Raw genomic sequence first — 24,508 nt, 5'->3', positions numbered from 1 at the left:
AGAGATTCATCGCCAAGGAGAATGCTTCAATATCAGCGTCTCTCAGCTTCAGCAATTGCTTCAGTGGCAATGGGAATACCATCAGAATTGTTACGAGGCGTTTCCTTTACCTGTTTTCTGTGGGGCCCTTTTCACACCCCCAGCTGCGTATTTTGATCTTGCCGGAGGATTAAAGAAGAGAAACGAAGGATCAGGAATAAGCCCCTTATCTCGCTCACTTTTGCTCGCCCTTATAAAATGGGGTTGGCTTGTTCCAATGGATTACAAGGCTTCGAGAGAAGGCACGCGTCTTTGTTTTCTTTCAGAGGATCCCCTGTCATCCCTCTTTGAACTTCAATCAAGAATGGGAAAAGGCACTTTTTGCCTTTGTTTCTTAGTCTTTGGAATGTGGCGACATCAGGCGATGTGGCTTGCTTTACTGTACATTGTGTACAATTTGCTTCAGGCGGTTATGCGGATTATTTTTGGTGGATTTCATCGACGGCCTGCGGCTTTGGACTCCGCTACTTCCATTGCTTACCGTCAATCCGAGGCGGCAGTCGAGACGATGTTAGAGAAGCGACAGTTCTTTCGCACGCAATCACTTGCCACGCGCATACTGCGGACACAGAGCTTTGTGCAAAATGTTTTGAGCCGAGCGGTGATGCTAATGCGTGGCCATTCTCCCTTCCTTTCGCTCATCATTGGCTTGGAGATCCTTATGACGTGCCTGCTTTTTCTTATCTACAAATACAGCGTATGTCATCTTCTTCCCAACACACATCTTGTGCCAGGGGTTATGGTTGAGCATCTCTCGCAGGCGCTGGGGCCGTTTGCATGGGTATGGAACTCTGCGGTTGTCCGCTGGTGTGCACCCCTCATTCTACCGAGTGGTGTTGATGGAAAAACTTTGGGATTTTTGTCTATCCTCTATGTTTTTTGCTTTCTGCTGCCGTGGTCGCCACTGCGCTGGATGTGTCGGCGAACGTGGGAACTCTTTTTACACGACGATGCGTTAGTCCGCCGTCCATTGCTCTCGTTCTGAGAGAACCTTTATTTATTTATTTATTTATTTATTGGGTGGAGAGGTGTGGGGAAATACTTATTGTGCCAATTCACGTTAGATTAGAGAAGAAAAGATATTTCATCTTGTACATGTTTGTTTTTACACACATTTTCTCTCTTTCTTTCTTTCTATTTATCCCTCTATCTTTACACCTTTATATATATATGTATATATAACTGGCTTTATCTTTTTTTATGGCCGCTGTCTTCTTAGATTTTGACATGTATTGTTTGTCAATTCCCCTTTTCTGTTTGTTTTACTTTTTTCTGTGGATGCGCGCGGGTGGGAAGGGCGGGGTTTCATTTCTTTGAGAGGGGCGTGTTTCGTTGGAGAGACCCACGCGTGATGGAGCCCCCACCGCGCGAAGGTCAAGAGGGCGATAATGACCAGAATGCCTATAGCGTGTACAGTGAGTCCCCTAGCATTATTAACGATGAGGAACTTCTTACACGTGAAAAGCTTGGGGCACTCATCACACTGCATGATGCGATATGGACTGTAAGCTCCGCCAAGCACGGCAATGGAGTGACGTGTCTGCTGGATGGCTCCCACAGTACGTTTTGGCAATCGGATGGGGTTCTCCCTCATGTTATATCCATTGATTACGCCCGGCTGACGCCGGTTTCAGTCGTGGCTCTCTACCTTGACTTCCAGCAGGACGAAAGCTACACCCCGCGAAGGATACGGGTGCAATCCGGTACACATAGCGGTGACATGGCAGATGTTGCCGCCGTTACGGTAGATGATCCGCGCGGTTGGGTATTCATACGTATGAACTTAGAGGTGGAGACATCAGAGCCCTGGGAACTTGAAATAATGCGTGGAACCGAAGGAGGTGGGGCTGGCACCCACGCACTTGGTGCTTCTAGAGCAAGAGAGACGGCAGAGGGAATATCTTCATTGCCACCTTTCTTTCCTCAAGATGCTATTGTAGAGAACGATGACTACGCTGAATTTATGGGAGATGGTGTGTGGTGCACACATATTCGTATCATTCTTGAGGAAAACCGTCAGAACGGCCGTGATTGCCATGTCCGTGGGGTGAGAGTGCTGGGACCCATGCGACAAAGCGTGTTCACCACAGCGTCCTTCTCGCAACATCTTCTACTACGCTAAGGTACGTCTGCGTATACATGCATACGTACACACACCACTTTTTCTATATCAAAAATGGGGAAGAGGTGGGATATTGTAAAGGTTACGTGGATTCCTGTCAGTTTGTGGGAGATGAAAAGAGTGAGAGCGGTGTTTGTTTATTTTTAAAGGTCTTGCTGTTGACGCGTAGTGCGGGTATTTTTGGGACTAACGTGTCTTTCTTATTTGCCTCTTTTTTCTTTTTCCTAGCTCTCTGTTGAATTGCGCGGGGCAAGAGAACTTTAATAGCAGAGCGAAAAAGGGCCCATAAAGGACAGGGCGACAACAGTTGTCTCCGTCTTGATTGGTTGGTTGTTTGTGGATTCAGGCGTTTTCTCCCCACAGTTCCCACCACGGCTTCTCTCATGTCACATCAGGGGGTCTACGAGGACGACTTTGAGCTTGACGAAGACGAGATCTCTACAGACCGCGAGCGAGGCCCACCGTTGACACCCAAATCCGTGGATGCATCACCGGCTGCACGAGAAGTTACGCGTGGTAAGGAGACTTTGCTGCCAGAGCCTCATTGCATGAACGGCAAGAAATCTATCCCTATCGTCAAGGCCTCCAGTGGTCGTCGCCCGCCGCAGTTGATTCATCCCCCCGCGTCGCGAATTGCCAAAGTAAAACCCCCCGTGGTCACCGGGAATCAACAGCTGCTGCACCTGTCGAAGCTGACCTCAGTGACGCAAATGGAGCCTGATAGTGAGAGATTAAAACACAATGTCAATAGAAATGAGGTGCCCGCTCGCACATCGGAGCCGCGAACTGATGTGTTGTCGTCATCTTCAACACCATTATCAGGGAGAAAATGTGCGTCATCACCCGCTTTAGCTATGGAAAAAGGTGCGAGGCATTGCGCGACCGCGGTAGCACCGAGGGAGCATTTAAGGACATTGCCGCCGATGGCGGGGAGACGCGCAAGTAGCAATGAGGAAAAGCATGTGAGACCTCCATGGCATCAGGAGTCGGAGTCTGTTCTCACCAACGAGGACAAAAAAAATTATGAGGAGGCTGATGTCTGGAAAAGGAAAACAAATGTTTCTCCGATGAAAGCTTTTGCGGAGAGTCAATTCAAAGTTTTTTCTGGAGCCGTAGGATCCCCGCAAGCGCCCCCAACTGCTCAGTCCGCTCAACACGGTGGAGGGGATGAAAAGTCAACGTTGAACACAAAGGAAGTGTTGTGGCAGCGTCCAAAACAAATTTCTGGCAGTAGTTGCGGTCGTATTTCAGGGAAAGACCACGAGTCATCGTTTTGCGGGTCTTCTTCCGATACAGAAAGTCTGCCCCGCGATGCATGCCGCAGGAAAAAGCGGAAAGCCGGTGTGAAAAACAATGAGGAGCGTGCCAGTGTACAGGACAACCAGACATATTCTAGCGATTTCTCTTCCGATACAGAAAGCCCACCCCGCAATGCAAGCCGTGAAGAACTGCAGAAGGCGATTTTAAAGACCAGATACGAAGTTGCCAATGTACGTCGCGTTAGGCGGGCATTAGAAATTTCATTGCAAACAACTACAAGGAGCAGCATAAGAAGGGGATACCGAAGGGCTCACATGGATGTGGATAGGCTGGATCGGGAAAACCAACATCTTCAGCGTCTGTTAGGGCTTAGAGAGCAATGGATTGGATTTCCTGATTTGGCCCTGCGCATTGCTGAAGAGGAGTTGAAGTATTCACTTGATGAGCTTCAGCGAGCAAAGCGACGCCAACGTGACCTTTGGACAGAAAACAGGCGACTGTCCATTTTTCTTACGCAAGTTGTCAGGGATCATAAGCCGGTCGAGGAAAAGGTTGCTAGTCAGTATCGGGAAGGCATGTATAACCGTCTTACAATCCAATCGAAGTTGGATACTCTGCGGGAGAAGCTGGCAGCGACACGCGAAAGTTCTGCTCGTCTTTCCGATCAAATTCGTAATTTGGAGGACCGTGTTCGAGCTGCGGGGTTAACATGCATGAAACCCGAAGAATACACCGCAATGCAAAGGGCTGTGAGAAGGAATACAGAACAGATTGAGAAGCTTAGCGCCATCGTTACGGTGCCGTTGGGGACGAAGGAAGACGGCAGCCATGGGGACATGCGCTTATCGTCTGGAAGCCTCTCCAGTGTGCAATATCCAGGGCGAAGTCAGATGGATGCGTTGGTTATGAAACTTGTGAAGCAGGTGGAAAGGAAAGAAGCACTGATCAAATTGTTGCGTCAGCGTCTCGCTGAAACGGAACCTACCGTGTCCACGGGCAAGGAAGAAGTATTGAAACTCTCGCCGCGGGAATGTGCCCTGACAGGTGAAAAGAGAAATTCCCTGGCGTCACAATTGACTCCCAATATGCTTGTGCGCAACGCTGGTTCTCTTTCCCCACGCCAAATGGATAGTGAAGTTATCGCCCGCAGTATTTCTTTTTCAAAGAAGGAAGGTCCGCGCGAGCCACAACATCAACAGTCAAAAAAGGGGGGTGACCGGGTGAATGGAGCAATAGAACCTCGAGACGCGGAAGGGGGACGTGTTACGGGAGCAGAACAACCCACATCTGGTCTCGCGAAGCAGGATAAAACACTTTTGGAGCACTCGGAATGGCATAAGAATGGGTGCTCTTCTTCCCCTGGAGTTATTTCCTCCTCCAACACTAATCAACCTTCGAGAGCCGTTTACGAAGCGGTGGCCAATGATGCCAAGAATCGCCTTGTCTTGAATGATGGGACGACGGTAAAGATGAATGGGTTAACACAATATAATGGGTTAGACGAATCGCAGATTCCCATCGATGACTCTCAATTACGTTTATCCCCAACAACACTCACCAAACTGAGTTCCACCAAAACTGGAGATATTCCTTTCACTGAGAAAAGCAGTTCGGTGGAAAAGGAAGAGGCGGGTAACGCTGCTCAGGGGACAAGGGAAACTGGCAGAACAACCCCCCTCTGGTTAAGGGAATATTAAGCAATAGAAGAAGGCGGGATTTTGCGTTAATATGTTGGAATAATGGAATTTTTTTTTTTTTTTTTTTGGATACGTCTTTGCATTGAGTCTGCGTTGGGAAAATGTATATACGTATAGATGTAATAGCATTTGGCTAATGAGGGCTTTAAGGAATAAGAAGAAAAAGGACTACTAAATACCCTGGTGATGGCTTCTATTCATTGAATATTCTTGTAATTTGCCTTACGCGATATAGTTGGGGCCACACTTATGCGTGTAGTCTTTGCTGGTGTTTTTGTTTCTGATATCCTCTTGTTTTTGGTTTTTTTTTTTTTTTTTTTATTTTGTTGAATTAGTATTTTTTTTTTTTTTGTACTTTTTTGTTGTTTTCTCGTTGTTTTGTTGTTGTGTCTATGGAGTAATATGGAAATAAGAGAGAAATACTAGCAAACACTGTGAGTGTGTATTCCAATTATGATGTGAGAAGCGAGAGTGAGAGAGAGGAAATGGAGGGAAATGTGCATCAATAATTGGAAGAAGTACGCTTCAGGTGGAGATTATATAAGTATAAACCACGTACATGTGTATGCACAGATGTATGCATGTATTTTGTTTGATACCACTGTTGATGGCGGTGGTCAGTAGTATCATATACACACACAGAGGCTGAAGACCTGATTAAAAGTAAGCTTTAAAAGTATTTTGGAGTCCACTGAGAGAAAAGGTGGAGGAAAAAGAGGAAATATAAAAACAAAACTTTGTTGTTGTTGTTTTGTTTTTGTTTTTGTTTTTTTCCTTTTTTCCTGGGCTCCTGGTTTTTCTTTCTTGTTGGCAATGCTGCGGTTTCTTCTTCTTCTTCCACTGCAACTGGGGAAGAGGGAGAGGGGGGTGCAGTGCGTAAAAAGAGCTAAAGTCTCATGTAATTCAGTTTCTCGTCACCGCAGAAACGAAGATATATTTATAAGTGCGTTTTTTGAGTGTATTTTGTTGACTCCTGCTCTCCGTTGGGTATTGCCTTTTCTCCTCCCTCCTCCTCAGTCATTTGTTACTCCATACGTGTCATGTACGTTTACTTGCTACATTCTTGTATTTGTTTTTTTTTTTGCTGCTGTGTGAAAAAAGGAAAGGGGTTGCTGTTTATTGCATTTAGGGCAGGTCGCACGCGAAGTGTAACACGCAGGCAAGGAATAAAGAAGCGCTTGTGTGTGTGTGTGTGTGTCATCCTGATGTCTACATCGAGTGAGAAGAAGCACACGCCGTGGGTGAATGCCGTTGCCGGTGGACTCGGTGGTGCAGCTGCTAAGTCTTTGCTGTCGCCCTTTCAGCGTGTGGTTGTGATGCAGCAGCTTGGAGAGCACAAGGAGTACAGCACCCTTCAGCTTGCCCGACATATCAGGGAGCAAGACGGTTGGAAGGGGTTCTGGAAGGGAAACCTTACTTCTATGATCATTCGCGTCCCCTACTCCGGCATCCAGTTTGTGTTGTATAGTCAGCTGAAGTTTTTCTTTCAAGACATCTGTGAGCGGTACGTGCGACCACGCAAAGGTTCCGCTGGGGATGCTCATCACCGCGGCGAGACTCTTGAGTTGTTTCTTATGAAGTGTGGCGCTGGTGGTATCTCTGCCACTATTGCGGGAGTTGCAGTTTACCCTGGCGAGGTGGTGCGACTCCGCCTCATGTCTGGCGAACGGCAGTTTAACGGCATATTTAACACCATAAGATGCATCTACGCGGAGACCCACTCGTTGCGAAATTTTTACCGTGGACTGGGGGCATCCCTCATGCAGCGGGTGCCGGATATCCTTGTGAGCTTTGCGGTGTACGAAACGATGAAGTACCGTCTCATTGAGAAGGACTTTCTCAGTTCACACCCCTCATACAAGAACATAGTTTCCACCGTCGCTGGCGGTGGGGCAGCGGCCCTGGCATCCATCCTTGTTGCATTTCCACTTGATGTGGCCAAGCGACGAATTGGCATGTCGGGAAAAGGGAAGAGTGGGGTGGTGTACGCGGGTGTGCGGGACTGTCTGCGTCAGGTGTATGCGCAGGAAGGTATCCGTGGCTTGTACGCGGGTGCGCGTGTTGAGGCAATACGATGTGTGCCGCAAGTAGTGCTCATGTGGTTCTTTATTGAGGGCTTTCAGAGCTTCTTAACGGATCATTGTGTTCATTAAATGTTGCACCCGTGACGGATTTTTTTTTCTTTTTTTCTTTTGTTTTTTGTTTTGTTGAATATAAAAGGACCGTTCGTATGATAAGGTGGACTGAAAAAGAAGAGAAAGAAATTAAACATGGTTTACTGGCCTGGGTGTTTTTTTGCATGCGCGCATATAAATATATACATGAATACCGGTAAAGGTTTTGTGTTCCATAGAAGAAGAAAAAAAAGAAAAAGAAAACAGAGAGAAAAAGGGGAAACGTGTTTCTGAGTGGTGATCTCTCAGTAGTTCCCTCTAGCATAACGTTCCTTTTTTCATTTGGATGAATAGAAGAGAGTGTGGGAAAGAAATGGATATATATATATATATATCAGTGTGTGTGTGTGTGTATTTTCTCCTAACTAAAGCGGTGTGTTCCTGTTGGTGGGGAAGCAGAGAAGGAGTGGATTTCCATATCCTCGCTGCCCTTCACCCCACTCATGCGGTTAACTACTCTGTTGGTTTGGTTTTATGTGCGTGTGTGTCTATTCAGTGCCGCATGGTAGACAGGTGAGAGATGCAGCCTTTCCTCATAGTTGGCGGAAAGTCACACTGAAAACACATTACTGCTTGAAAATTAAATGCCCGTTCCTTAACTACAATGGGAAAGGGGTTTCACGCGGCGTGTAAGCATGCGCGTGGGTCTGTCTGCAGTGGGCCTCTTTTTTTCCCGTCATACGTGTGATTTCTTTTTTTTCTTTCTCTCTCTCTCTTCCTTTTTCTCTTTCTTTTTTTCTTCTGCGGCTTCCGTTGAGGAATTCTCCATTGTATTGGGGCGAGGGAAAAAAAAAAGTAGAAACAATATTGGAAGCAGCGGCAAGCCCGGTATTTCTGGCCACACTAGGAGGAAACAGACACACGCGCACACAGAGGGAGAGAGAGAAAGAAGGAAAGGAAAGAACGCAGAAGAAGAGAACAGAAAAGAAAGAGAAAAACAGACAAAAGTAAACTATGGAGGCCAAGGCCCAGGCGTATTTGGAAAAACTCAGCAACTCCCTACAGGCCGCTGGTCGCACGGCAACGGCGGATGTGTTAAAGCGGGCCAAGGAGGAATTTGAGCGTTCCTTATGGTGCGAGATGACCGACGACTTGCTGTTGGCCGTGCGTGATCCTTTGGTGCTGGAGTCTGCCTATGAACTGCATGAAAACGTCTTGAAGGTGACGCGCATGGACATGTCGCCTACGGCCTACGTCAAACTCCTGCACTACATCTGCTTCTGCCCAAATAGCACTCTCCAAAAGGCACTTGATCTTCTCAATGGCGCCGTCGTCGCTCTCTCTACAAGCTCAGAGCAGGGCGAGAACATGGCCAATTGCATCCGGGCCCTGTTGCTGCTGGACAGTTACAACGACAAGTCCTCGCCCGCCGGAACGGCTGCCTCAGAGGCGAGCCGGATTCTTGACAAGGTAGAGAGCTTCATCCACTCCAAGCAGATGCACGAGGTGGAGCCCGTTTTAGCCGCACTGCATTGCCAGGCCCGTGGAAAGGACTACGAGATACGCCAGCAGTACACAAAATACTACTCGAACGCTTTTGAAACCGTGAAGAGTGCGGAGCGTGCCGAGATGCCGATTATTGAGAGTGACCTCTTGTCTCTTGCCTACAAAGCTGCTCTTTCGGCGCTCCTTTCGGAGGAAATTTATAACTTTGGTAAGTTTCTGAACGAACGTCACTTCACGGAGCGCCTTGCGGATTCTGTGCAACACGCGTGGATACTCGAATGGCTGCGTCTCTGCAATGATGGCAAGGTGGAGGAGTTTGAACAGTACGCCGTTGCCCACAAGGCGGAAATGGCGGCGAGCCCCATCCTTTCCGAATTCTTTCCCTCCATCACGAAGAAGGTGCGACTGATGGCTCTTCTTCACCTTGTTTTCTACACACCGTTTAACGAGCGCACGTTTACCTTTGATGTGATTGCGCGGCGTTGTGCGGTTGACGAGGAACGGGTGGAACCACTGCTGCTCGCGGCACTGGCGCAGGGTATCATCATGGGGAAGATCGACGGCCTCACACAGGAGGTGCACATCACATGGGTGGAACCACGTGTATTGAGCCTGCAGGAGGTGAAGGAACTTGCCGTTCACGTTTCACGCTGGAAGGAAAAAACGCTGGGGCTCATGCAGTGCATGAAGGAGGCTGCTCAGGAGACACACAATTGAAGGAAGAAGGCGCAGGGTGACGCAACCGAGGAAAAAGGATGTATGCAAACAGGCTCAAGGAAAGAACGGGAGGGGAACAGAAGAAAACAACTGGCACAGACGGACAAAAAAAAAAAAGAGAGAGAGAAGTTAGAATGCGCTAGCACAAGGAAAAGCTCCGCTTTGGTGAGTGCGTTCCCGGCACCAGCAGGGAACGAGAGGGAAGGAAGAAGACAGGGCGTGGCCGGGGAGTTGGTCTGAAGGGTCAAAGCCAAAAAGAAAAAAAAAGGAGAAAAGGCGTTAACTCGTTTATTCAGAAAAAAGGAAGCGGAAAGACTGCATGTCATGTAATCAAAAAAAAAGGCTGTCAATTTCCTTTTTTCTTTTTTTCTTTTTTTTTTTTTTTTCTTTCTTTCTACTTGTGTAGTTTTTGTTTTTTGTTTTTTCTGTGTGCATTTTTGTTGTTTTGCTTCACGTCTCTCCGTGTTGGCGCGCAATTCTCTCGCTTGTGCATTGTGTGCATCTATCGCTATGGATAGTTTTGTGAAGGGGGGAGCCTGTGGAATCCGAGAGTGAGAGAGAGAGAGAGAAAAGCAAAGGGTTTTTTTTTTGAGTTTATGGCACGCGAGGCAAAAGAACAACAAGAAAGAGAGAAAATAAAATAAAATGTAGACCGGATGCGACGTATGCCCGTTTCCTCTTTCTTCCCTCTTGTAGTTGTTTTTGTCTTGGCAAGCCACAGTCCTCTGTGTGGGTATTTTTGAAATGTAAATGACTCTTCTCATGTTGTTGTTTTTTTCAATTCTCACGCATGCATCTTTTCCTCCGGCCTTTCTTTTTATTTTGTTTATATTTTCTTTTTTGTGCTTGCATGTATGATTCTGAGGGTGGGTTCCTGCAGCTGCTGTGCTGGAGGGAGTGACAGAAGAGCTATCAAATTGTGCGAGTTTATTCCCACACACACACACGCACACAAAAAAAAAAAGGAACACGGCACGTCGCAATCATATATTCACGTGCGTGCGGCACAGCTGCGTGAATTGGCATACGTGTCTGTGACGGGCGCCTTCCATTTTTACTCTAAATAGCAGTTACGGCAGACTTTTCTGCTTTTCCTCCCGGATTTGTATGGCAGCGGAACCAGGCTTTCAGATTCCACGCTTTCGTGTGGGCAACGCGTCCATTTCAAATAAAAGGGGGCTCGAGGACTTTGCCGCCCTGAAAGAGGAGACATTTACGACGACTCTGCCCACGACAACGAATGATGACCCAAACTTTTTTTTGGAGGCGCTGGATGTCTTTTCTTGCACCGAGGAGGATTTTCTGAACGGACTCGCCATGATAAAGGAATTTGCGCTGCGTTCCAAGATGAAAATAATGAAGAAACAGCAGAAAAAGGGTTACGCAAGGCGAAAAATGGAGGCCATGCAAGAGGAAATTCTTTTCTACCGAATTGCGGTGGTGAGAGCCTGCACGACGCTGAGGGAATTAATAGACCGTGTGAACCGCCGACTCTGTGAATTACGGCGTGACGAGGCGCTACTCCATGAGTATTACAAGACTCTGGATACGGATATTGAGCGCGGAGAAAGAGAGGTGCTGCCCAAAGAGGGCAGTTATCATCTCCGACAGCGAGAGTTGAGGCGCGTCGCGCCGCGTCAGAGGTACCGAGAAGACCGAACATTTGTGGAAGCGCGGCACGAAAAGTTGAATGCACTCCTGCGTGAACTGGAGGAGGAAGAAATTGCAATCCAACGCGAGAATGAAGAGAATGGTGCCACTGACTTAGACCGGGAGTACGGCATTTGTGACTCGAAGCGAGGGAAATTGGAAGATATTTACGACACTACCGCTGGTACTGAGGCAGGCGGCAGCAATTTGGAGTTGCGCTTGCGGATACGACCGTTACTGGAGAAAGTACGGGAACTGCGCATTGTGCCCCCTCTGTCGCCCCGCAGTGTCCAATCAAGATTGCGAAAAGAACTATTACTTCCTTTCTCTGCGCGTGTTCTTGCATTGAAAATTGATGACGACAACAACGCCGGGGAAAGATTTGTGGAATGGTATGTTAATGCAGCCATTGATCCCTTGGCAATGGCTCAGCTTGTGGAACTGGTACCGCGTGAGTATCTTGTAACAACGACCGTACGGCTTGTAAACGCTTGCGATACATATTTGCCCCTGCGACAGACGCAAGCCCTCCCAGATGTCCTGCATGTGTTGTTGCAAGCTATTGCAGAAGGACGTTTTGATGACCTTGCGTCTCTTGTACTTTCACCTTCAGACTCCTACTTGCATGCATTGGAAAGCAGGGAGCATGCGGGAATCATATTTTATGCAGCACTGATAACTGGGCAAATGGAAGTACTGCGGCATCTTATGTCAGTTGGGTTTTACAATACCAACGCACTCATTGTGTGGCTCTTTTTGAATCCCAACCGTCATGATCCCAATTACATGGCGTACGTCACAGAAATGAGGTCCAATATTAAAAAATATATGCGGAGCGTGGTCCATCAAGTCCAGGATAACACAAACGCAGAATCTCTACGCGGCGAGCTGGAGGAAGACTATATTATGACCCAACATTAGTCACGGATTCTATGCAAAACAATGGAAACTTTCTGTCAGTGAACAGGGAATTGTGCGAGACGCTGCGACGCTTCTTGCAGGAGCGAATGAGGTGGAAGAAGCATGTGGTTTCCCGGACCGATAAAGTGACCATGGATACCGACAAGGATGAGAAGGGAAAATTATCTGCAGAGAACCCTCCCGTGACGAAGTTAGAATTGGAAGAGGACGGAGATGCGCAGGCAGCGACGCGAGTCGGTTCCTCTTCTGCGGCTTCTGGTGTGTCCTTTTCGCTCATTCTTGGGAAGAAGCGTTTAGACCGCCTTCAAATCTCGTCGGTCAAGTGTGCCGTATTACCAGCCGTTACTACATCATTTATGCGGCGGGTGGACAGGTGGGGGTACACACCTCTAAAGGCAACGGACTCGCATTTCCTTCTGGTTGGAGACACGTCTACCGCAAATGCACATGTCATACAACTCCCACCACGGCACGCAGACTTATGGCCCGACGATGACCCCACAGTATCACCACACGTAAGATGGCAACGAGAGAGGAAAGAAGCAGCAGCAAAAGCGCACGGCCTGACTTTCTACTATGAGGTGCATGTCTCCTTGAATTTTCTACTCAGCGGTGTTCCTGTGAGCACGAGCGCCTTCAACGGCTTCTCCGCATCTTTGGAACGGGATCCGGAAACCATGCCAGGACTGCAAACTTCTACTGTTTTTGTTGGGTGGTGCTCAGAGGAATGTACGTCCGCTGCCGATGGACGTTCGACGCATCCTCCCCTTGGAAGTGACCGCAATTCCATAGGAATTTCCTTTGATATCTTGCATCGATCCAAGGTCAACCAAGTTGTGGAGGAAGTCATCATACGTCCCATGAAACATGAAAGGGGAAGAAACGCCGTTTACCAGGTCTTGGATGAGGACGCGCAAGAAAAAAAGGAGGTGGAGGACAAGGAGAAGGACTCGGAGAATTTGCCTTTTCCCTTATTGAGGATTCTGTTAGAAAACAATAATGAAGGCAATGATGTTGGATTTGCAAGTCCCACCAATGGACCTTTCTCATCACCAATATACGAAGCTTCAGCCTCCGCACAAACTAACGAAACATCGGAAGAAGCCCACATGGTGTCGGCAGCGTATGCTGCAAAGGAAAGCATTGTCCCCACCGTTGAAGTTTTGAGAAAGAAAGGGAATGGTTCCACTTCAGACTCAGAAGAAACAAGCTCCATTCATTGGAACTTGGCGTTCGGCGGTAATTCAGTCGTCCTGAGAGGGGTGCCGGTGTATAATTCTCAGTCCCTGGTTGTTGGTTGCCACGTGGATTTTGGTGCCCACAGTGCATCGTTTACTGTCAACGGAAAGTCTCTTGGGATTGCCTTCACGACATTACCATCGCCGGTTGGTCTCCGACCTGCTGTGAGCCTGCAGGCCTCAAACCTAATTACGGAGGTCCTCCAGCGCGTAAAACCCTCCGCTGGGGTCATTGTACGTTTTGTCTTTGATGAGTCACATCTGCTGGCCAGCCAAACGGTGACAACAGAGATGAGAAACACTTTTTTGCCGAATTCTTCTCCTGCAACGCGGGTGGGAACGCCAGATGAGTTGGTTGAAACGTGCCGTGAGTTTATTCCTGGAGTATTTCCCCTAAAATTACCCCTGCTCTTTGACGAAAACATGATGCACTGTGCGCTTATTCGGCTTGTCACCTGCGGCGAAAGCGCGCTCCTCAGCGGCCATGATAGCCACGAGCTCATTCAAGATGAACGAGAGACCCTTTCACTGGGGCACACTCTGCGTGTCACGGCCTCGGGTGTTCGTCAGCTGTTAAATGCAAAGTCCGATAAGGAGGATCTGTTATTTTTCCCTCCGGTGCTTCTTAAGCGTCGCAGTGACGATACGAATAAAGGTGCCATTGGAGTCGCTATCATTCCAGAGGATGTTTCCTTGGTGCCTTTATGCATCGCACTCACACAGCGCCAGCGTGTTGCGGCGTATCGCATTGCCGTACACCCCTTTACAGATTTTGTAAGTCAGGACGATGCAAGTAAACGTCAGAGACGCATGGCGCTACTCGGTTCCGCAACACTAGGCTATACGGAGGTTTTGTACGCCCTTCTTGAGCGTATGTCTATTTCAGAGACCCTCAATTCATTTACACTGAAAATGGTGGGGAATGAGCCGGAGTATTTTTTAACAGCAAAGCAGATGCGAGTTTTTTCTCCCGGAAACTCTCGACAGTGCACTTCTGCAACCATGCTGCATCGCGTTGAGTACACCCCGCTCCATTGTGCTCTTCTTGAAAAACACCAGGAGTGTGTGCATCTGCTGCTGTATTATCTGAGTCGATTACTTCCAGCGGAGCATAAGCGACACGCGGTGAACGTACTAACGCGTAGTGGTGAGACGGCACTTCTTATGGCATGCCGATTTGGCTACACAAAAATTGCAATGCGACTTCTTGCAATGGGAGCTTCACCGTCGAGTTTTGATCGTGTGACGAGAACGAATTGTCTGGAACTTGCCTGTGCCAGTCGCAGCGAGGAAATTGCGGCGGCCCTCTTGCAGACGTCACATTACCGCTCGCAGGTGGCAGTAAATTTGGCGGGGGTGGCACCCCCAATATGTTGGTGCGCGCTAAACAATATCGGATCCCTCATACCACCGCTCCTTAAAAATGGTGCGAATCTCAACGTGACGCTGGACGGTCTAACGCCGCTGCTTCTGGCCGTCACGTTTGGTAGTCAAGAGGCCGCTCTTAAACTGCTGGAATGCTGCGATGCCGTCTCCAATGTGTCCAACTACAAGAACAGTTCAACTCGCACCATCCAACATCGTTCACCTAAAAGAGAAACCTTTCATGAAGACCCTGCCGAAGAGGGCGAATCTCGATTTCTTGCCGTGTTAGACGTTGATGCATTGGACCCACTCACACAGAGTAGTGCGCTGCATCTGGCGTGCGAGCTTGGGCAATTGGAAGTGACGCGAGGACTCATTGCGAAGGGGGCCTCATTGAACCTGCAGAACAAAACAAAGTATGCAACCCCGCTTCAGGTCGCCATTATGAATAGAAATGAACACCTGGCACTTGAACTCTTGGAGTACGCGAAGGACAAACTTCGGCGTGGTTCCAATGTCCTTGATATTTCAGCGATTGAAAAGAATGGAAACACCGCCTTGCATCTTGCCGCTCGAGAGGGCATGCTACAAGTGATTGAATACATCATTTTTCAGTTTAGCGACGAGGAAATTACACGAATTTCCTGCATTCACAAATTTTTGAAACGGCCCGAGGCGGTAAATATTGTGGAAAAGAATCGCCAGGGCATGACACCGCTTCTTGTTGCAATTCACGCGCATCAGGAGGCCGCAGCACAACTTATTGCGTCACTCATGCCAGAGTCGTTGCCGAACCCGGGTGGGCCAGTGATTGATGGCACCTGCGTGGCGATCCTGTCGAGCGACGCGGAGAGTCTTGACAATTTAACACTTTACTTCCTTTCACAGCCACGTTACTTTGCCAATGACGCGTTCCGTGAGGAGTTTTTCACCCGCTACAACGCGAAGCGGCGGGAGATGGACCTTTGCGAGGATGGTGCGCCCGCCGAGGTGGAGGGAAGAAAGTCCGTGCTTTATTATGACGGAGAGAAGAAAAGACAGCAGAAGAGGAAGGCACGTGAACTTCAGGAATCACGGAGGCGGACAAGATATCAGAAAAAAACGAGCGTCTCTTCAGCACTCCTGTGGCGGACGAGTCTCACGCCAGAATCGTATGCAGGGAAGTTGGGCGACCAAACCGGTACACAAAAAGCACCGCTGTCACGCCGTCGCACCACGCTAAATGCCCGGATATCACGGACAGGAAGGCATCGACGACGAAGTACATTTGTGCAGATGTTGCTTGCCAAAGGGGGAAGTGGTTTCACCACATTGGCATCTATACGTATTTTGGAACAGGGATTTCCGCTTGAGGAAGTGTACGCCATGGCGGACATCATCTCCACCGAGACCACGCACTCGTCACAAACTGTGAGTGCCATGCAGCATGTGGAAACACTCATATCGTTTTTGCGTGAATATGGTGGAGTACGCATTGCCACGGGCGATGCTGTTGTATTTTCTCGACAACTTCTTGCCACTCCGTCCTTGGAGGGAATGATGGACTCGGACCAGTTAGAGAATGCCAAAAAGCGCTTGGCGGAGATGCGTCCGCTTTGCAGAGACTTGATGTCTATTATACGCTCCTATGGGCAGCGCGCAGACTGTGTGGAAGACTTGCGCCACATGGTTGAACAACACGGCGTTATTGGTACCGCTTTTGTGGAAGAAGTTACAAGCCCTTTTGGGTTCACGGTACTTCAGCTGGCTGCCACCCTGGGTCTATCGCATGTATGTGACTTTTTTCTGAATGAATGTGAGATGAGTCCATTGTATGTACCGGCAACAGGCAGCATTCCTTGCAGCGAAAGCAAGTGGTTTCTGTCGCCGTTTCGTCTTGCATTGCGTTCTGCCGATGTGGACACGGTTTCGGTATTTCTCTCTCTTGGCCTTCGATTGGGTTCCGTACAGGAGATACTGGAGCACAAGGAGCTTCCAAAGGCGGAAAAACTGCAACAGACGGCAATTCAGGAGCTCATTTGCCAGCCAGTTGATACGCTCCCCGCTGGAACTACCATTGACACACTGCACATTTTGCGTCTGCTTCTTCAAAGCGGGGCCGTGTTGCAGGGCAATTTTGATGCCGAGGGAAACGATGCATGGATGCTTGCTGTGCGTGCGTGTCCTGGAAAAGGCACGAAGCTTCAAATCTTTTTGGATGAGCAGGTACCGCTCGGTGAAGAGGAAGAAGACGATGAAGTGGAGGAGGAAAGCTCGCAGGAAGTCACAAGCCAAAGTTCGCTATTCATGAAACGTGACTCAGTGCAACGAGGAGAAAGCAACAGCGGCATGTGGACAACGATTTCGCCGGATGCCAAAGAAGGCCTGAAGTTTCCACTTGCAATCCCATTTGTTGAAGCAACTGCGACATCTTCTTGGATGGAATCCCCTTTTACATTGGAAGGTGCTCTCGAATTCCCACGCATGAGCCTAAAGAAAAGGGTATACTACACCCAACTGGTCTTTCTGTGTGCTGAATATAACCCGCAGAGTCTCATCGCACTGCTGGAACAGTACTCATATGTTCTTTCTCCCTCCTTTATTCACCCTGTGACGGGTGATACTCTGCTGATTTTCCTCCTGCGCAGGGCGGTCCACATCTACTCAGTGGAGTGCGGCAGTCATGCCTTTTTTCAGGGAAACGCAAGCTTGGGGGAGCTTTTCTTTTCCACGCGTTGTTTTTCGTTGGATGTGGATGTGAGTACACGGGCTTCCGAAAAAGATCCCGCGCCGTACCGTGACCCAATCACCATCCCTGGTGTTCGTCGCCTATTATTGGTCGTGGAACGATTGCTGCGAAAATTTCGCTTTGATAATTTGTACTATGAGGACAGGGATGGGCAAACCGCGTTGTCATTGGCCGCACGGTTAAGCTACACCAATATTGTCTCACTAATAGTGCAGCAGCGGGTTTCACGGACCGCGGGTGGTGCGGGTGCGCGGAATGGCGGGGAGGAGGAATTTGGCTCTATCAGTCGTTTAAATACGGCCAATGCAAGCTCCGACAGGTGTGCAATAAATGAAGATCTCGTAAGAAATTTGGAGGCCTCCTCCTGTTGGGTTATACTCGCTACACGTCTCTACTACGCGGAAGAAGAAATGGATTTGCTCCTTGCCATTCTCAGACATCTTCCAGCGGCGCCCACAAAGTTTTCATTCCTTTCGATGGTTTACTCCAACCTACATCCCATCGTGGCTCTACGAGTTGCAGTGCTTTACGCAAACGACGTGAAGCATATTCTCATGCAGCCAGAAGCCATCAATGCTTTCTGGTCCAATGTTCTTTATGCCCAGTTTGTGGGCCGACTTGAGGAGGTGACTGTGACGCCAGCAGAGTGGACCTCGCTTTTGAGTGTGCTGCTTCCCGCCGCCTCGGCCATTCCAATCTATTTGATTAAATCCACTCCGTTGCTGCCAATGAGTTCAGCGTCCGATATTTTATCCCCAGAAACGCAATCCCCTCTTAGTTTTACCAATATTGGAACGTCTTCACCGGTGAAAAATGAAAAGACAGAGACATCTCCCAGCTACAACTGGGGATTTATTGTAAAAAAGACAAGACAATACGTTCGTCAGCTTGCAGCAGCAGCGGTTTGTGTGGTGTCACCACCATCTGCCATTGCGGCGGCTCATGGTGGTGGGGCAATTCCAAGTTCTCAGCGTCACGTGCTTACAATCATGTCGAATCATTTTCATGAGTTAATTGAATTGGCCGTCCGCTTCGATAACTCTGCTATGCTGATGGATCTCATGAGCTTGTCTCCAGCAGAGCTACAAGCCTGTGTCAAACATGAATGGCGTTACTTAATGGAAAAGTATCACATTGATGTGATTGCTATTGCCGCAGGCAGTATGAATGTATTGAAAGCTATTTCTGATGTTCCCGACGCGGCTGCACTCTTGAGTGCTGAGCAGTATGAACGCATTGACCCCAATACTGGGCTTTCGGAAGATGCGGGAGTGGCGGACGAGGCGGCCCCGGAAACCCAACACACATATACAAGAACCTTTTCTATTCGTGGAACATCACCGCCAACACGTGGGGATCGAAAGAATAGTACATTTGGCATTCACGCAGCACGTAAAACCCCCAATAAAATAGCTGCTTTGAACGAAAATAAAGGGAATACCAAGAAGGCAAGGGAAAACAAGAATGCAGTGGTGAATATCCTTGCACTCGATGCAAAGACGCCTGATCCGGGTGTGGAAGGGGAAAAGGGCGATGCTGACAAGACTGAAACCAACCTAAGGTACATGGATGTGATGACGGCGGCTCGCGAACGACAAACGGCTTCGGCGGTAACATGGGGCATTGGTGCAGCCGCACGACCCGTACCATTGCAACAAAGAAAAAAATCAATTGATCGTGCGGCGTCCCACACGCCGGCCTCTGCTTCATTTTCTACGCGAAAGAAAATGAGTGACGGCACAACGGACAATGGGGCTCCTTTACGATCACACGCGCAGCGAGGCACAGAAAGTACGCTCTCTACGGCGTCCGTGCAACGGAAGACACTCAGAAAATCTGTCTCGCTGGAAGGGACAAAAAGCCTCAACTTGTCGCTGCGCCAAGGGGCAACGCCGTTTGAGCCAACACCCCCGCCTCCGCCACCACGGTACTTTGCGTATTATTTGTGTGACTGGGCGCTTCACACGACCCTTCTCCTGCACGCACCGCGGCCGTCGAGTCGGACGATTGATACCCTGCTTTACCTTATGGATCAAAGGGCCCCCCTCACAACTTCGGCAGTACAACTCTTCTTGGCGGCCTCCCGACCTCTGAATTGCTGGGAATCAAGTGACGGCGAAATGATCACACTTAACTACGCGACACGCAAAAATAAAGACACGATACTACACATTCTGGTGCAGAATGGCCAGCTTCGACTTACCCGATATTTTTTAGCGGCCGCCTTGTGTTACTTCACATACTATCAATATGATCCACCGAGTACGATGCCACCAAATTTTGCATTGATGGATATGCCAAAACTACCGCAGAAAACTCTTTCCCCAGAATTGCGCGGAGCAATGAAAACTGGAGACGCGGATGCATTGGATGATGATGAATCACACCCGGCCGTTTTCTTACGCAGCATGTTGCGTATGAATAAGCATGGCCTTACACCTTTTGACTACGCCCGCGGGCCAATGGTGTCACTACTCATGGAATACGGTTGCGTCCCGCCGACATACCGCCCGAATCCTCGTGGATTTTGCCGCGCAATCCGATTGCCCTTTCCCGCTTCATCTTTCTACTCTGTCCCTCGACTCCTATTGGTTTCTATGAACTTTATTGAACTTCATGACGAGGGAATACCAAAACCACGAAACCACATTGCAGAACTTTTGGCAAAAGAGGTCGCCGATGCCACGTTGGTCAGAAATCAGGCGGCTAGTCAACGCACGACGAGAACGGCTTTTCTACCGCCGCTTCTTTCAGGCAACGTGAGTCTCCTGCATCTGGGATTGTGTTCTGCTGAAGACGAACTTGTGTTGCAGCACATCAATGAAAAGCGTAGGCAACAATTGCGAATTCTTCTTTTGTCGCAAATGCCGCGGATTTCACCAACTCCGTACATGATGACGCAGATGTCGACTTCCATTTTGGGATACCAGCGACAGGATAAACTGGTAAATTCTTCCGTCTCTGGAACGAAGGATTTAACCGGGCAAAAATCCTCCACAACACGTGGAAAGGACGAAAAGGAACTTTCAAAAGCGTTGAAGCTTGTGGATACTCTTTGCGATCGTGGCTTTGTTTTATTTCCCCTTGTCCTTCCTCTGGACGTTGAGGCAAGTCAAATAATTGACGAGGACGCGGTAAATGAAGGCACGGCAATTCTTCTCACCATGACCCCTATGGCACTCGCGGTGAGTGCAGGCGTCGTGAAGAAGGATGAACATTCCCAGAGTAGTTCTCCCATGATGAAACGGTCGCTGAAATCTCCCGATATTTTTCGAAGAGCTTCTAAGGATGGGACTGCAGCCGTTCCGCCACGTTTCACACCAGCTCCAGGGAAGAATCGTCTGCCTGCAGACACTCTCGATGCGTGGGTAGCCTCCCGCCGTTTGGCAAGGTCAAACGCATCTGGAAAGGACCCGCACATGCATCTGCTGGTTAGGGCGATTGGAAGCGGTCTTGTCGGGAGGACGATTCACCACCTCGGTCTTTCTACAGCTCCGTCTTACGAGTCGCACAAGTAGCACTTGCATTGCAACGCAGGGACATTTTGCTTGGATGTATTGGTCACATATTTTTCCTTCTCTTTTGGGAAGGGGAAATTGTGAACGAAGAGGACAAATAAACAAACCATGTATACTACGCCTGTTCCAAGTTATGTTTATTATCTTTTACCATCGGTTACAACTTCTTTATCTCTGAGGACCATGGCACCATTACACGTAAATTTTTTCATTGTTGTTGTTGTTGTTGTTGTTGTTTTGACTCCCACGGGCTTAATCATTTTATTTGAAGCCAAGCATGTGTATTTATGTATGCGTATTCAATTTGTCCCTGCTTTTTTGTTTTTCCTTCTTGTTTGTTTTTCTCTAAGAGCCATGTAACAGAAGTGTCACATTGAAATGGCGGCATGTGAGAGCTCTTTCTATTTTCCGTGCCTAATGAGCTGCCCGACTGGCGATGAAGCGGGTAATTGAATGGAGAACTTCCTTCAAGGTGGATAATACACGCAAATCCCTTATGGACTATTCATGGCGTGGGAAATGTGTCTGACGGGAAACAGGCGCGCTTTTGCATTCGCACCTGCTTGGTAGTTTCAGAGGGGCGGGAAGTGTGGCGCGCGTCATTTGTGTTGGACATCTTTTCTCCGTCTTTTTTTTTTCTTTTGAGGAATTAAGAAGGGAATGTGTGTGTGTGGAAGGAGGTTAAAGTCTTCCAAGTGAGTTGCAAATGTTAAAAAGAAACGCAAATTGTTTTTGACTCTTTTTTTTCGTGTTTTTACGATGGTGTTTTTTTTTTTTCTATATATGTGTCTATGTGTGCCTTTGTGCATGTGGTAGTTGTCATTCTTCCTATGTGGTTTATTTCGCTTGCTCTCTGTTTTTTTTTTTTTTCTCTCTCTGAACACATGTGTGGGCAGCACGGAGCAGGGAATGTCAGGAGAAGCGGAGGGGAAAAATGGGGCAGGTGAGGCGACGGCAACGCCGCACCACACCAACACGGTGGATCACAGCAACGCAGTTATTCGGAAGCGGCCACGTGCGGCGTGTCTGCGGCAGAATTTTTCCCGTCAATTGTACCAAATGATGATCCGGCAGTTACACCACGATGGGTACTTGGGGGCAGCCGCGGCGGTGGCCGATGCGACAGGAGTTGTGGTCCCACGGTTAGAAAAAGACAGCCAGCGATTGTCAAAACTTGTCTCGATGGGCCTAGCGCACGAAGCAAGCAACATAACTGAAATGGAGAACTTCATGACGTATGAGGTGGTGGAGCGCTACCTCGGTGCCTCCAAGTTGTATTTGCCGCTGCACCTCACGGAGAGTTCGACAGTGGGCCAAATGGCATACCGAATGCGGGAACGGTTTACGACCTCTTCACTAGGCGGGGTTGTGCGTCGTGTCAATATATCGCCGGATGGTTCTCTGGCGGCCTGTGGTGGAAACAACGGGCTGTGTGTTGTGTTTTCACTCAAGACGATGGAAGACCTGATGGCGCTAGAAGAGGTGCGACAGGAAAATCAGTTCCGTGGTTTGGACGGCAGTGGTGGGAGTGGAAACGTTGGGGTTCGTAACGCGAGCAATAAAATCACTGAACTGGCGGAGGCACGAAGATTCCACGAACACACTCAGTCTGTTGAAGCGATGCACTTCCATCCGTCACGACCGCTCCTGTTGACAGGCGGACGTGAGGGGGATTTGTACCTGCGTGACTACAGTCAACCCAATAATAAGGTGTTACATAAACTGCATGATACATTCCCCATCCGATCGGCCGTTTTTCATCCCTCGGGTGAATACATACTTTACGCCACGGACCACACAGCTCCGAGACTTTTGAATTTACGCACATGGAAGTTGATGACACCCAATACAGTTTCCGGTAATGAGAATAATGCGGCGGCTACCAATATAATTACAGGCAGGAGTGGAATGTTGAATAGAGGAGGCTTCTATAGAAGAGGGACAGATGATAGCCACACAGCTGCTCTGTGTGATGTGGACTTCTCTTTGGATGGACGGTTGCTTGCTTCGTGTAGTCTGGATGGTTCGCTGATTGTGTACGATGGCGTCAGCAGCCGTCCGGTGGCCAAGGTAAACAATGCCCATTCGAGTGTGCCTGTGACAAGTGTGAAGTTCAGTCGCACAGGCAATTTTATTCTTTCTGCAGGAATGGACTCCGTTGCCAGACTCTGGGATTTGCGTCGTTCGGATGGTGGGTGCGGCACGGCAGAGGTGATGTCATTTGGTGAGCCTGGAAAGTGCAACCATCGCAGCATCCACGCCGCGTTTAGTTGTAACGAGAGCCACGTGCTATTGCAGGACACGTCCCTCTTTGCTATCCATTCGTACTGTGTTTACTCTAGTGATAAATCGTACTCGTTGGTGGTACCGAATCATATGCAGCGTGGATTTGCGGCAGCACCGTTTTGTAACGTCGTGGTGAGCGGTGGCGATGATTGTCGTGTTCGGTTGTGGACACCCGCGTGGGCAGCCGCATGAGATCTCCTGTCAGTTGTCTTTTTCCTTTTTTAGAGACGGTGGTGCGTTTGTTTTTGTTTTTTTTTGTTTTTTGTTTTTTTTGTTCTTGGAAGGTGGCGTTGATGAATGATGATAACTGACGTGTTTAGACGGAATTAAAGGGTGGCTGGAGGGGAAGAAGAAAAAGAGAAACAAAAAAAAAAAAAAAGAACAGCGGATGGCGCCGCTCTGTGCATCGAGCAGCAGAAAGTTTTTCTCCTTTACCTTTCCCCACGGCTTTTTGTGTCCTTTATTATTATTATTATTATTATTTGTTCCTGCTGGGCAGAAGCATCACTCCGCACCGCAATTTACTCCGCTTTTCTTTTTCTCTGCTTCACCACACACGGAGGGAAAAAAAAAAAAAAAGAAGGGGGACCGAAGGAGGGGGAACACGGTAGAAGTCAATCAACGGGCGGGGAAAACAAAACACGTCACACACAAAAAGAAAAGACAGCAACCTTAAAAAGAAAAAAAGGGAAAATCAAACTTTTGTGTGGCTCATCCCCGTTTTTTTGTTTGTTTGTTTGTTTGAATTTGATTGCGGCGTGCCGTGTGGTGACGGTGAACTGTCATTTATTTTTTATTTTTTCAGGCTCACTTCCGCGCGCTTGAGCAATGGCTGGCCTTACATCGGACAACATTTCAATAGCGTCCGCACGTCAATACGGCTTTTCAAGGGAGCGTGACTTGTGCGTCTATTGCGGGAAGAATTCAAAGCCGCCGCCTACAGACCCGTTTGCGCCAGTCTTTGTCTTCTTCTCCCTCGTCGACTGCCGCCACTACGTGTGCCAGCCGTGCGCCCTCGTCAACTGCGACAACGCGGGTCGCTACATTCGCTGCCCAACGTGTCACTCCATCTCGCGTCTTGCGCAGACGGGTAAAAAGCGTACTGGACCCGATGAGTTGCGTGTGACGATTGACGATGGCGTATCCTCTGCCGCCTCACACGCATCACGCCGCTCGGTGCGTGTTCCGGCAGACAACGTGCCGGCACGAAGCGCCCTTGCGAAGGCTGACCGCAGCAAAAAACGTTCTGCCTCTGTGCAGTTTTCGGCGAACCCGACGACGTCTGTTGTGCCGCCACCTGAGGAGAGTGAAAACAAAAAACGTGGAGATGCTTCTGTAACTTCACCG

At 48.8% G+C, this 24,508-nt stretch overlaps 7 protein-coding genes and 1 pseudogene across 7 annotated transcripts, besides 20 other annotated features; all 8 read left to right on the top strand.

Moving 5' to 3' along the window:
* Tc00.1047053511365.100 (hypothetical protein, conserved) lies at positions 1-1,024 on the top strand (the record flags this gene model as incomplete). Its single annotated transcript, XM_806101.1, has 1 exon — positions 1-1,024. A coding segment is annotated over one exon (1,024 nt), but the record flags the coding sequence as incomplete, so codon positions are not given.
* Positions 1-4,611: a sequence feature (heterozygous, Esmeraldo-like haplotype).
* Positions 1,032-1,057: a microsatellite.
* Positions 1,155-1,193: a sequence feature (GA-rich).
* Tc00.1047053511365.94 (anaphase promoting complex, subunit 10-like protein) lies at positions 1,391-2,161 on the top strand (the record flags this gene model as incomplete). The annotated part of the gene is made up of 1 exon (XM_806102.1): positions 1,391-2,161. One exon carries the CDS (start codon positions 1,391-1,393, stop codon positions 2,159-2,161), a length of 771 nt encoding a protein of 256 aa, XP_811195.1.
* Positions 2,545-5,118, top strand: Tc00.1047053511365.90 (hypothetical protein, conserved; the record flags this gene model as incomplete). The annotated part of the gene is made up of 1 exon (XM_806100.1): positions 2,545-5,118. One exon carries the CDS (start codon positions 2,545-2,547, stop codon positions 5,116-5,118), a length of 2,574 nt encoding a protein of 857 aa, XP_811193.1.
* Positions 4,612-7,956: a sequence feature (areas merged during assembly that could not be assigned to a particular haplotype. This can correspond to areas where the two haplotypes were merged or to regions with more than two copies in the genome that were merged during assembly.).
* Positions 5,165-5,185: a sequence feature (AT_rich).
* Positions 5,420-5,487: a sequence feature (A-rich).
* Positions 5,855-5,889: a microsatellite.
* On the top strand, positions 6,159-7,271 carry Tc00.1047053511365.80 (mitochondrial carrier protein, putative; the record flags this gene model as incomplete). Its single annotated transcript, XM_806099.1, has 1 exon — positions 6,159-7,271. One exon carries the CDS (start codon positions 6,159-6,161, stop codon positions 7,269-7,271), a length of 1,113 nt encoding a protein of 370 aa, XP_811192.1.
* Positions 7,291-7,324: a microsatellite.
* Positions 7,470-7,514: a sequence feature (CT-rich).
* Positions 7,957-7,985: a sequence feature (haploid, non-Esmeraldo-like haplotype).
* Positions 7,986-8,033: a sequence feature (GA-rich).
* Positions 7,986-8,734: a sequence feature (haploid, Esmeraldo-like haplotype).
* Positions 8,169-8,244: a sequence feature (T-rich).
* Tc00.1047053511365.70 (proteasome regulatory non-ATPase subunit, putative) lies at positions 8,247-9,455 on the top strand (the record flags this gene model as incomplete). The annotated part of the gene is made up of 1 exon (XM_806098.1): positions 8,247-9,455. The coding sequence occupies one exon, from the start codon at positions 8,247-8,249 to the stop codon at positions 9,453-9,455; it is 1,209 nt and encodes a 402-aa protein (XP_811191.1).
* Positions 8,735-24,508: a sequence feature (heterozygous, Esmeraldo-like haplotype).
* Positions 9,806-9,880: a sequence feature (A-rich).
* On the top strand, positions 10,562-20,875 carry Tc00.1047053511365.50 (annotated as a pseudogene).
* Positions 21,087-21,112: a microsatellite.
* Positions 21,785-23,353, top strand: Tc00.1047053511365.10 (hypothetical protein, conserved; the record flags this gene model as incomplete). Its single annotated transcript, XM_806097.1, has 1 exon — positions 21,785-23,353. The coding sequence occupies one exon, from the start codon at positions 21,785-21,787 to the stop codon at positions 23,351-23,353; it is 1,569 nt and encodes a 522-aa protein (XP_811190.1).
* Positions 23,400-23,441: a sequence feature (A-rich).
* Positions 23,508-23,543: a sequence feature (T-rich).
* Positions 23,622-23,644: a microsatellite.
* Positions 23,881-23,905: a microsatellite.
* On the top strand, positions 23,990-24,508 carry Tc00.1047053511365.4 (hypothetical protein, conserved; the record flags this gene model as incomplete). The annotated part of the gene is made up of 1 exon (XM_806103.1): positions 23,990-24,508. A coding segment is annotated over one exon (519 nt), but the record flags the coding sequence as incomplete, so codon positions are not given.

This window comes from Trypanosoma cruzi, genomic scaffold (assembly GCF_000209065.1).
Source record: "Trypanosoma cruzi strain CL Brener 1047053517099 genomic scaffold, whole genome shotgun sequence".
NCBI lineage: Eukaryota > Euglenozoa > Kinetoplastea > Trypanosomatida > Trypanosomatidae > Trypanosoma > Trypanosoma cruzi.
The sequence above is the reverse complement of the archived record's forward strand: the minus strand, read 5'-3'. Positions and strand labels throughout refer to the sequence as shown.